Source organism: Gobio gobio, assembly GCF_949357685.1.
Source record: "Gobio gobio genome assembly, chromosome: 10".
In the NCBI taxonomy this organism is placed as follows: domain Eukaryota; kingdom Metazoa; phylum Chordata; class Actinopteri; order Cypriniformes; family Gobionidae; genus Gobio; species Gobio gobio.
In genome coordinates this window covers 22748671-22760972 of record NC_137116.1, presented here as the reverse complement: position 1 = coordinate 22760972, position 12302 = coordinate 22748671, and the positions used below count along the sequence as shown (strand labels likewise).

Sequence of the window (12302 nt, the reverse complement as noted above, 5' to 3'; positions counted from 1 at the left end):
GCGGGCTGAAAAGAATGTATAGTCTTTGGCACTATCATTCCTCAGTCGCCAAATGTCACACACGTTGACCTGTTTTATAAAATCATTAAATAACTTCGAAGAGGCCAAATCAGAGTGAGATATTTGAGACCTATCGAGTAGGGGATTATGCACAGTATTGAAGTCACCGCCTATCACTAGATGGTAGTCATTAAAACTCAGAATCATACGGACAAGCTGCTGAAAGAACTCTGTCATATTCGTTGGTGGCATATACTGAAATAAATGCACATTTAATATTGGACCATGTGCCAAGTACACAAGTAATACGTCCCTCTGCATCACTCTTAGAACAATGTATGGAAAAGGGAAGGTGTCGTGCTATCAAAAACAGGACCCCTTTAGTTTTCTTAGCAGATGAAGAAAAGGAAACTAATTTATAGTGCCTCTTCTGAAAACGATGTATGTCACAGGCTTTTAAATGGGATTCCTGTATTAAAACAACAGATGCACGTTTAGATCTTAAATGATCCAAACATTTAGTTCTCTTGACAGCGCCATTTAAACCATTGACATTCCTATATTAAGAGCCATAAATCTAAACCATAAACCTGCATACTTAATATAGAACCAAAATTTGTGGACTTTTAAAGTTTAAATTAAAAACAACAAGAAAAGAATGAGAAGGCAGAGAGTTAGAACGAACTCTCCTGCCTGCTAGCACAACAACCTCGTCTGGATATGTGGCCATCATAACAGTCGATCACTCAAGTCCAAAAACCGACTCGGCATCACCGTTTCCAAAGTAGTGCTCGGCATAGTCGCGGTGAGTCTCTAAATCCGTTCCTAGAAGTTACGGGCAGCTGGCGTCCATTAACATTCCCGCTGGCGTGTCATCACCTGTGGGCAGAGGTGTGGCGAATGCCTGTTGCTGGTCCGCATAAGAATCCACTTCAGCTGGCGTTTCGAGAAGAGAGGTTGATCCGCGATGCGTCACTTTGATAGTAGCGGGATAGATCAAGAAGGAAGGTATCCCAAGCTGCGTGAGTTTTTTCCTCGACTGGTTCATCGCACGTCTTTTCATGGCGGTTTGATTACTGTAGTCGGGGAAGAAGAGAAGCGAGCTGCTTTTATGGATTATCTGACCCGCGGCGCGGGCTCCTTTTAGGATCGCGTTTCTGTCTTGAAAACGTAGCAGTTTGAAGAGCAAAGTTCGCGGACCCTTTCTGTTGCTGTCACCGGCATAGATGCGATGTGCCCGCTCTATCTCTATCGGTCCAGTTTTAAGGGAAGGAATCCACAGGGGTAGTTGAGTTTGCATGAATCCCACGGGGTCACTACCCTCTTCCCCTTCTTTAAGACCAACGTATGTCAATGTATGTTGCATTGACGCTCTTGTCTTCCAGTAACTTCCGCCGAATCTTGCTTAACTTTCCGAACTGCCACCTGAATATTATCAAAGTTGTTGCTGATCACTCTTATCTCTTTCTCCAAGGAGCCAATTCTTTCTGTGATTGGTTGAAATTTCTCCTTAAAGATTTTGCGGACGACGCCAAGCTGTAACGTTAGTTTTAGCTCGTCTGCCATCATGGCGCGCAGCGTTTCGTTTTAAGGATCTTTCAGCCGTTTCTTCTCCGGGGAGGCTGGAAAAAGCTGACATTTAGCCATCACCCACTAGTAAACGAACCCTGTGAGTAAAATATCGTCGCTGCCCGATGAAACTCACGTATGTCCAAAACGCTTACTTTTCAGGAAGTGAAAAAAACACCGTATTTCAAAAGCAGTTGAATGTAGCGTTGTCATACTTGGTACGGCATCTTTACATGTAACCATATTCTTGCCAGTGTAATGATATAATCCACATTGGACCAAAATTTAGTTTAAATGGACATACGTGCATATTTTACAGTAACGGTGGTCGATACGTGTTCTTCCGATCATTAATTAGAATGGCCAAGTCGCGTTTCATATTGACAGAGGAATACGTGCTGGACATTCTCAGCCTCTGGCAAGCGGTGGTAGCAGTATGAGTGAGGCATGTTCTAGTGACAATCATGACAGTAGCATTACAGGCTATAATTTGATCAGTTTGACTAAGAAAAAAAAGGCTGAATCTTATCAATGAGACCGAGTTTATTTACATACTAGCAAGCAAACTAATCTGTGAAGAACTAGATTAGAACTAAACTGTGGAGAGCTTCAATGTCGTACTTTCAGCTATCCAGTGCTGAGCTTTGATGAAACAACTTCGCGAGACCGGCGAGATGCTTCCACAGAGCGGAAGATACGTGGCGTGATTGACAGCTTTGACACCAAATGGATATACGTGAAAATCAGATGACATGATTTCACAACTTTTCATTGGCCATTTAGATATGTGAAGCATACTGTATACGGAAATGAACCTGGGCATTCAATATGTCGAAAAATCTCAAAATCGGCAAAATGGACATACGTGGTTTTCATCGGACAGCGACGATATATATTGTGATTAGTGCCGAAAACGGATGATTAATCGACGCCCAGTAGTGGAGCTCAAGACTAGGGCTGTACGATTAATCGAAAAATAACCGAAACCGACATTCAGAACCTCTAACCGACGTATTTTTCCCATGTCGGTTATTTCGGTTTTCACGTGACTCCGACCCGTCAGTCACATCAAGTGCAGTTTGCAGGCACACAGAGATGCAGGAGCGGTTATCTGTGTTTATAGATGCCCAGAATCACTATAGTAACTGCATGTTTTACACAGTTTATACAGGTCAGTGAATTGCTGTTCTTATAGCCTATACGCGCTGACACACACACACACAGAGAGAGAGACGGCGCGCGCAAGCCCCGAAGCCAGATCGCTTTCACTTTCGTGCTCATAAAGTTTGTCAAGTATGCGTTTAAACTAAAGGCTTGCCAGTTTCAACATTTAATGCGATTGTGCACTATTCAAAAACAAAAATACGGAAAACTTCTCCGTTCAGTGCTCAGCTTTTTTCTGTGACACAGAGAGCCGAGCCGTGTCGCGTCTCTCACAACGCGCGCGCCCTGAAGGCAGATCGTGCGCAGTGAACGCAGTGTCAGCTGTCCTGTGACTAAAGTAAAGTCACTAAAGTAGCTTAGAAACTCAACCGTTACAGGCAGGTATTTTAATACCTTTGAAGTAAGTACAGCAGCTTCATAATGAATAGAGACGGTATGAGTAATTCTCACACACACACACACACACACACACACACACACACACACACACACACACACACATACACACACACTCACTCATTAATGCATTCTAATAAATGTAATGTAGGCCTATGTGCTAATGTATCTGTATCTGATGTACAACAAACAGAAATCTGCCTTATAGACTATAACTGCTGAAAGTGAACCGTTTCCTTCAAGTACTTTAAAATCACAAAGAAATGCACTTTTTCATTAGAAAAAAAAATCCACCTTTAATAGTAGAAAATATTTACAGTACAAACCTTATCAGTGAACTTGCTCAAAAACCTTATGAGGGCAAAAAAAACAAAACATCAAAATAATCGTTCATTAATCGTAATCGAGGTCAAATGTTCAATTAATCAAGGTTTTTATTTTTGGTCAAATCGTTACAGCCCTACTCAAGACTAGCGGCCATTCCTTTCAGTGGGTCACGTGATCTCACGCATTTGTTTTTTATTAGATAATCGTCTTCTAAAAAGCAGACTGTTTGGATTTGTATGAAATGGTAACACTACAGTAAGATTCCATTTGTAACATTAACTACGGTTAATAAATGCTGTGGAAGTATTGTTCATTGTTAGTATGTTCATTTCAACATTAAATTGAGTTAGAATTTTTATTTTTATCTGTTAACATTGGTTAATGCACTATGAACTAACATGAATGATCAAGGCACAATTTTATTGCTCCTATTAATACATGCTGTAAAAATGTATGCATAATGCTTATAGTTCATGTAAGCTAATACATCGTTGTTGCATAGGGACTTGCATAGTGTTACCTATGAAATGTAAATGCATGTTTCTAGGTTATAGGTAAAGAAACAAATATGACCTGTAATGTTTAAATTATTTTCTGAAGAATTTGTTCTGTTAGAACTTATTAATTTAATATTCGTATTTATGTTTTTAATTTAGGACATTTTCATGGATCAGTAAAGTTTTTTTTTTTTTTTTTTTTTTAAGTCACATCAAGTGTAGTTTGCAGGCACACAGAGAGATGCAGGAGCAGTTCTCTGTGTTTATAGATGCCCAGAATCACTATAGTAACTGTATGTTTTACACAGTTTATACAGGTAAGTTAATTGGCGTTCTTATAGCCTACGCACTGCCACACACACGGCGTGTGCAAGCCCCGAACCCATATCGACAAACTTTATGAGGACGAAAGTGAAAGCAAGTAAATGCGTTTAAAGGTTTGAACATTTAACGCGATTGTGCACTATTCAAAAACAACAATACGGAAAACTTCTCCGTTCAGTGCTCAGCTTTTTTCTTTGACACAGAGAGCCGAGCCGTGTCGCGTCTCTGACAATGCGCGCGCGCGCCCTGAAGGCAGACCTCTCTGTCACCTGCGTCCTCACAAAGCTTTGTCATTTCTTTGTGTTTTAAGTCCTGCCAGTTTCAACATTGACGCGATTTTAGACCATCAGATGTGTATTATGTTGAACTAATGCCTGATATATTGTGACAAACGAACACTCAGACAGAAGCTCGCACAGCATGTGAAGATCGCGCACAGAGAGCAGCTCAGAAACGCAGTGTCAACGCTGTCCTGTGACTAAAATAAAGTCACTAAAGTAGCTTAGAAACTCAACCATTATAGGCATATATTTTAATACCTTTGAAGTAAGTACAAACCACAGCTTCATAATGAATAGAGACGGTAATTCAGTAATTAGAGTAATTCACACACACAATCAGTCTCTCATTAATGCATTCAAATAAATGTAATTAGGCCTACTGTGTTAATGTATCTGTATCTGATGTACAACAAGCAGAAATCTGCCCCATAGACAATAACTGCTGAAATCACAAAGAAATTCACTTTTTCATTAGAAAAAAAATTCCACCTTTAATAGTAGAAAATATTTACAGTAAAAACCTTATGAGGGGAAAAAATGGTAAGCAAAAAAAAAAAAAAAAATTCATTAATCGTAATCGAGGTAAAATGTTGAATTAATCAAGGTTTTTATTTTTGGTCAAATCGTTACAGCCCTAGGTGTATGTCACTTAAACAACGTTCGGAACGCGGCACAGCGTGATACTGTTTGAGAGGGGTCCCTTTTCACTGTAGTGAGGGTACAGCTGAGATCGCATTACAGCGGAGAATTCAAACAACACGCGAGATGAGATTAAATCAAGCAAATTTCTGTCAAAACAAACTCCATGCAATTAATCTGTAAAATTGATATATCAGTCGACCTCTAGCAGATGCCAAATTTTGCAATACCTCGTTGTGGTTGCATTTTTGCATCTTACATTTGCAACTGTGGAAGAATGAGCTCGATTTCACAGTCATGGGATCTGCTTGGTGAACTCCTCATGTCTTGTGACTGGTGTTGCCTTGTTTCCAGGTAATGGGGCATCACAATGCAAACCTTGACCCACTTGGCATCAGTTGTGTAAATTTTGACGAGACCCCAGTAGCTACTGGGTTCCAGCATGTTGGTGAGAAATGTTTTCTGTCTTCCACAGCTCAACAGACCAATATTAATGCGCCTGTTTTGTGTGATTGTTGCTTTCTCCTTCCCTTTATCTGTCTCTCTTTCTCCCATTTCACACTTTCCCCTGTTTTTCAATTCTTATACCCCATCCCCCTCTGCACCCGACACTTCATTTCGTCTTCGACACTTCCTACATCATGTCAATCTTCTTATTCTCTTGCTGCACTTCCTCTTCTGTCCCTTCTTTCTCCCCTTTCTGTATCTTTTCCTTGTGGGTGGTTTTGCGTTCGGCTCCCATGTTTGTGGGGGGACCTCTTGTCTCCTGTAGATACGTGGTCACCATGTGGCTCAGCTGGACCCTCTTGGGATTATGGATGCCGATCTGGATTCATGCGTTCCCACCGACATTATTACATCATCGGATAAACTTGGTGAGGAATTATGAATGTCCACCAAATCTTACTTGGTTAGGACTCAGATGTTTTGTCAAAACTGCTTTCCATGACAGTTGGTAATTGGATTTCAACTTCATGATTTATTCAAAACAATGGTTATTGTGTTAAACTTTTCTGGAAAGGAGTTTTAGGCTTTTTTTTTTTTAACCGATCGTTTGGTTCTGGATTTGCTTTGATGAAGGGCAGCAGCACTGTGTTTGGCTTTCACAAAAGGGCGAAGCCTGTCCATCAATCAAAAATTGACTTTCTGTATAGTATCACGCTTGAGGTGGCTGGAAGTCTTGAAAGATGTGCTTTGCTCCATTCAACTTACTTGACAGGTCTTTGTAGAGATTTGGCTTGCTCATGTTTTGACCTTACATTTACATGCACACTACTTTATATTTTCTGCACACTGTTTGGTAACCATAGCAACATTATCAAAGATGGTGATCTTGCAAAAATATCTTTTTTTTTTTAAAGAAAAAAATAATCATTTTTTTCTTTAACCCTCTTTCCAACGAAGTCGTCTGCGCCTTCTGATGGATTTTTTCCTTTATGACAGCGCAGAAACAAATCACAATACTCCATAATGTCTAGCCATACTACAGATAAGTGCAAGACATGATTATAATAAACAGTGAACTATCTACTTTTATTTGTGTACACTCACAATAACGGCAAAGGCCGTGGATTCTGGGAACAGATTATTTTGCACTCCACTCCAAACGCTGTCTTCATTTCAAAAATATATTTTGTTTATTAAACGCAAAGTTTTTCATTTCTAAAGCATTTCTAAATTCAGTTTATATTTCCAACAAATTCGTCTCTGTATGTGCAATGCGTCAAAGTGGATCATTCTTTACAGATGATGGTATGTTTGGACAGAAGACGAGACAGAGTTCTTTATTAAACTCATAAAAAACAATAGCATATAAAATGCCACAATTTATCATAACACCTCATATGTGCCGCTCAAGTATAAGGTGCTTTCCTTGCCGTCAATGCTTGGATAACACACACGTCTCTTTCCATTAAAAATAATGGCGCGCGGTGGCTGGGATATACATAAACCTAACAACATGCGTAGCATAATTTTTAGAGAAAAAAAAGAAAAAAATTGTTTTAGTCGAATAACATCAGTTAATAGAAACGGCGTCATTTCGCAATTTTTTTTATCGACCTTTAGAAAATATCGCAAAAGTTTTGGGCAAATCTGTAATGGAAACGCGGCAACAATACTTAAGGGCAGAATTTCCAAGTCAATGAACTTGCAGATCCCTTGGGTAATTTTCTCTGCTCGTTGTGAATCACAACTCTGAGTCTGTGCTAACGCAAACTTGATGTTGAGACTGAGAGCAGAATGCACCGCCACCAACATTAACTAGAGACGGATGCACTTTGTTTAATTGGTACATAATTTGAGTCGTGGCCGTGTTGTACTTATACACGGCATCGCAATGTTTGCAGTGAACTTCACCACACAGTGAAATTCATTTAATTGCTTCAAGACTCACACTACGCAACGCAATCTGCATTAGATTAAAAAAATGCATTAGATTAATCGATAACAAATTAACATGATCGACGAAATTCTTAACAATCAATTATCGATCGTCGATTAATCATGCCCATCCCTAGTCTAAACAGTCTTACGTCTATTACATTTTATGTTGCAGCAGGATTCATATTTTAACTGTCCTTTTGCGGTTTAATATTCACAGACACTAAGGGTGGGTTGCATCAACAAGGATTTAATTAAGATCAGTTTAGAGCTAATCTAGGATTTGTTGATCTAGGCTTTATTTTAAATCGAGTTGTGTTGCACCACTTAATTTTAAACCCAGATTAACAAATCAGGGATTAAAATTTAACCTGCGATTTTTACGATTAATTTTCGCCGCCATGATGGATTCGCCATTGACAACAACAATATTAATATTCAATTTCCTTCTTTATTGACCACCAGAAACTCTCTCTCTGACATAAGTAGCTCTTGCCGATAAAGTAAATAAACTTTAGGCTACTGATCAAGCAGGCAATGAAAACATTGCGGGCTTGCGGCAGCACGTGTGGATTTCATAAGCCTGGAAATATATTTAAAGTATCAATTAAAGGGGCACTTCAGCGCTGGGAAGATGAATGTGTATTCAAACGGTGTCATTTATGTAGTAGAAATGTGAAATTATTTTTGAATTTGGTGCCTTCTAGACTGAGAAAAGACAGAATGTATTTTTGTCCCATGTGGATGAAAGACAACTACTCCCAGAATGCACTTGCTTCGCTGCCCTACGAGGCCACTCCCTACACTAAATAATAATACCCCAATAATACAATAATTTCGTTCAGTTAGAGAATAAACACTACAATTAAAAACTGAATGTGTCTTTTCAATAAAGTGTGAGTGAGCCGAACAAAAGTCACAGGACAAATGCAGCAGAGGTCAAATTTCATTCAGCACGAGAGGGAAGTAAGAGCTGAGCAGAGCTGAGGTAAGCGCGGCTGTCATTCTCAGCGCGTGTCCAGTCGGGCGCGTTTTCTGACCGCATATGGAAGCTAAACTTTCATAGGAATTCATTGAAAAGTTGAAACACTCACTTTGCTCTGCACAGCTCCGTTATGAATGCCCGAGGCCGAGCCGAGCCAGTGCGTGAGATCTCTCCCCTGTGGGCGGGTTGAAAACATGCAGAACAGCTCCTTCTACTGGCTGTAGTTTTTAACCTCTGGCCAAAAAATCCTCAGATGACGCAAAATGACGATATTTGCGTCATCGGAGGATTTTTTCCAGAAATAAAATGCATAATTCTCTCGTCTCAGGGGGATATGAGAGGGGAAAGTACCATAATTCAAATATACTACGGGGTTTATACTAATACAAAGCTTAATGCAAAATCACTGCAGTTACCCTTTAATGGAGTATATTATTGTGGCAGCGTAACTTATGACAAACAACTGGCATGGTTGGCGGAGTGACTATCTCCGCTCTTGACAGTGCCGGCTTGTCCGTTTGATCGCCGCCCATTCCGTTTGATCGAGTGGAGCGGGCATGAGAAACGTTGCAGCCGCGATCACTGGCGCTCACCTCAACATCCCCGCTGCCGTTAAATGCTAAATATACTCCTCTCTTCTTTTCTTTGTCCAACACCGAGGTGCACCGAGATGAGTGACGGAATTCAGATGTAAGATTTCCTGAAAATTTGCGTGTGCTATTTCGGCTATAGAATGTGGCTGTCACACTCGTAAAAAAACAATGTATGAGCGCAACCGTATTAAGGACAAAATATAGGACTGGTAACATTATTCTATTGCTGTGTGAACATAAGCTATATTCTGCCATTAGTTACTATAAATAGTAATAAGTATGAATTACTTCACTCTGTTAAAACACATCAACAAATGTACACGTCATCATCGAGTCAGTGTTAAACTAATTTCAGTCAGTTGCTGAGGCAACACTAATTTATTTTTGTTGTTTTTTTTGTCTAATATTTATTTTTTTATTTCAGCTTTATTTAAATGATGTTGTAGTAAATAATAACAACACTGACCTGAGTGTTGAACATTCAGATTCAGAAATCATTTGAAATGACATGACACCTAGGACCTGAAAACATGTTGAACAGACACAGTTTCTGTACAAACCTACATTTCTTTTGTGTCAGATGAAATATGGGACCTATTCAAACAAGCAGTCCTGGCTTCTGATTAGTCAATACGCATTCTAGTCATGCTAAAGTCAATTGAATACATTAAATGAGGCAGAAACCGATAAAAGACCTTTTCACCATATAATTTTTTTGCATAGCAACATTCTTTTATGCCAGGGACTTTATCTTTTATTTGAAATATCAATACAATGAATGAATTAGTTTCATTGATCTTATGACAAATAAGGTCATTGTACTATAAAAAATATCCTGCAAGTTTCAGAACTCAAAACTTCCTTGTTAGTCCAAAAAAAGCTTTTATTGAAACCAAGCTGACAAAACAACTCGTTTCGGATTTTGTCTCAGTATGACATCATAGTGTGATGAAAGACCCAACACCTACTTCTACATCATTGCCTCTTTAGCCCCACCTACAGATACATGCATGTAGTAAGAGGTCAAGTCAAATCACATTTATATTTATATAGTGCTTTATACAATACAGATTGTTTCAAAGCAGCTTTACAATGATAAACAGGAAGATAACGATTCAATAATGCAAACAGAATTCAATTCTGCTGTGAAGCAGCCCTAAAAAGACAATAGTAAACATTCATTATTCAGTTGAAATCAGTTCAGTGTTGATTCATTTCAGTTCAAACACTGTGTGAAGTACATCATTTATTAAATAAAATTAAATTCAGCTATAAAGCAGAGTTCTCATCCAGTAGTGTCAGTGCAGTCAAATCAGTAATAATACTGAATATTAAGTGTACCCAACTAAGCAAGCCAGAGGTGACCGTGGCAAGGAACGCAAACTCAGATGACAGAAATAGAGAAAAAACCATGGGAGAAACCAGGCCTAGTTGGGGGGCCAGTTCTCCTCTAGCCAATAAACGAACACGGTGTGATTTTTATGATTCAGGCTGCATCACAAGTCAAAAGTCAGATTGTGGATCGGCTGCATTCAAAATATTTGATCCATTTCCATCTGCTTGAAGATTGGATTTATCACACTGGCAGGGCTCTCTAGTTTTGAACTGAGTTCAGAGTGAGATTTTGGGGATGGCGGCGGGGGGGTTTTGGTGGGGACGGGGTTCTGATTTGAAAAATGACAATTCGTACAAATAAAAACATATTAAATTCTGAAAACCTTTGGCCTATAGGCTATTTCATTATATTTTATCCAGACAATGCATAGTAGGCTACTATTGCATTTGTCCATTTCAAAGATGTCAGAGAGGAGGCAAATTAATATTTCATAATAATTTTGAATATTTCGTTTTTTCTTTCCTTCTGAATCAGAACTAAACAAGTGTCAGAATAGCTGCTGAAATTCACCTACTCTGGTCAAATTGTTAGCTAACCTACCAGCTGCCTGGACACATATATTCCTCAGCAAATATGAGATGACTTACTGTCAGGGCTCGACATTAAGCCTGTTCACGTGCTTGTCCTTCGGACAAGTACATCTGTCATTCACTGTATTCAGTAAAACATTTGCTTGTCCAGAATTTTTTGTTTTTTTTGTTTGTGTTGTAAATATAATTTATTCTGAAGCAATATTCTCACCATTGTTCAATCGCCTTTGTCATATTTAAATCTGCATATTTGTGATATTTTTACCTTTTCTGAAGGGCATTTTTTCCATAATCTTATTAAATAGAGGCTATGCTTCAGCTTTCATTTTATATTTTTAAATTTGATCTATAAATTAAATTAGGCACACTATATCAATCAATCAATCAAACTTTATTTGTATAGCACCTTCCAACAACCAAGAGGAGGACCAAGGTGCTTTACATTTAAAACAGAAGAGCATCTACAATATATAATGTATTAATACATTAAGCAATAACCAAAGGAACAGTTACAAAAATACAAATAAAAATTCAAAGTGACACAGTGCTACAGTATGTTAAAGGCCAATCTAAATAAATGCGTTTTTAACCTGGACTTGAACAGGGCCAGGTCTGTAAGAACACGCAGGTCAATAGGTAAAGTGTTCCAAAGTTTAGGAGCAGCAAAAGCAAATGAACGATCGCCCCACTGCTTGTACCGGGACCTCGGAACAACTAGCCTCATCTGGTCAGCCGACCAGAGGGCTCTGTTTGGACGGTGGACACTTAAAATCTCTGATAAATAAGGTGGCGCAAGGCCATTAAGAGCTTTAAAGGCAAACATTAAAATTTTAAAATCAATACGATAACGAACTGGGAGCCAGTGGAGAGAACAGAGAACTGGGCTAATGTGGCTGTGTCTAGATGTATTGGTTAAAAGGCGAGCAGCTGCATTCTGTACCAGTTGGAGACGATGGAGTGAAGACTGTGTGATGCCAATGTAGAGTGCGTTACAATAATCAATGCGTGTGCTGATAAAAGCATGAATTGCCTTTTCTAGATCACTGCGGCACAGAAAAGGCTTTACTTTGGCTAAAAGTCGCAGCTGGAAAAAGCTTGCTTTTACTACAGAGTTAATTTGTTTGTTAAAATTCAGATCTCTGTCAAAAATCACCCCGAGATTCTTTATGGCCTCACTGACTTGAGGGGTTGTGTTTGATGATGTATCGTGTTGTAAAAC

The 12302-nt window shown here is 39.1% G+C and overlaps 1 protein-coding gene across 9 annotated transcripts in view; it reads left to right on the top strand.

Annotated features, from left to right (window-relative positions):
- Positions 1-12302, top strand: part of ogdha (oxoglutarate dehydrogenase a) — a 135443-nt gene that overhangs the window by 47658 nt on the left and 75483 nt on the right. For 6 of the 9 annotated variants that reach the window (XM_079827901.1, XM_079827899.1, XM_079827897.1 and 3 more), the window contains one exon: positions 5970-6072. In XM_079827901.1, coding sequence (XP_079684027.1) covers positions 5970-6072 — 103 coding nt within the window. Of the gene's footprint in view, positions 1-5551; positions 6073-12302 lie in introns of all 9 variants that reach the window. The other 3 variants (XM_079827903.1, XM_079827904.1, XM_079827905.1) reach the window with 2 other exon arrangements.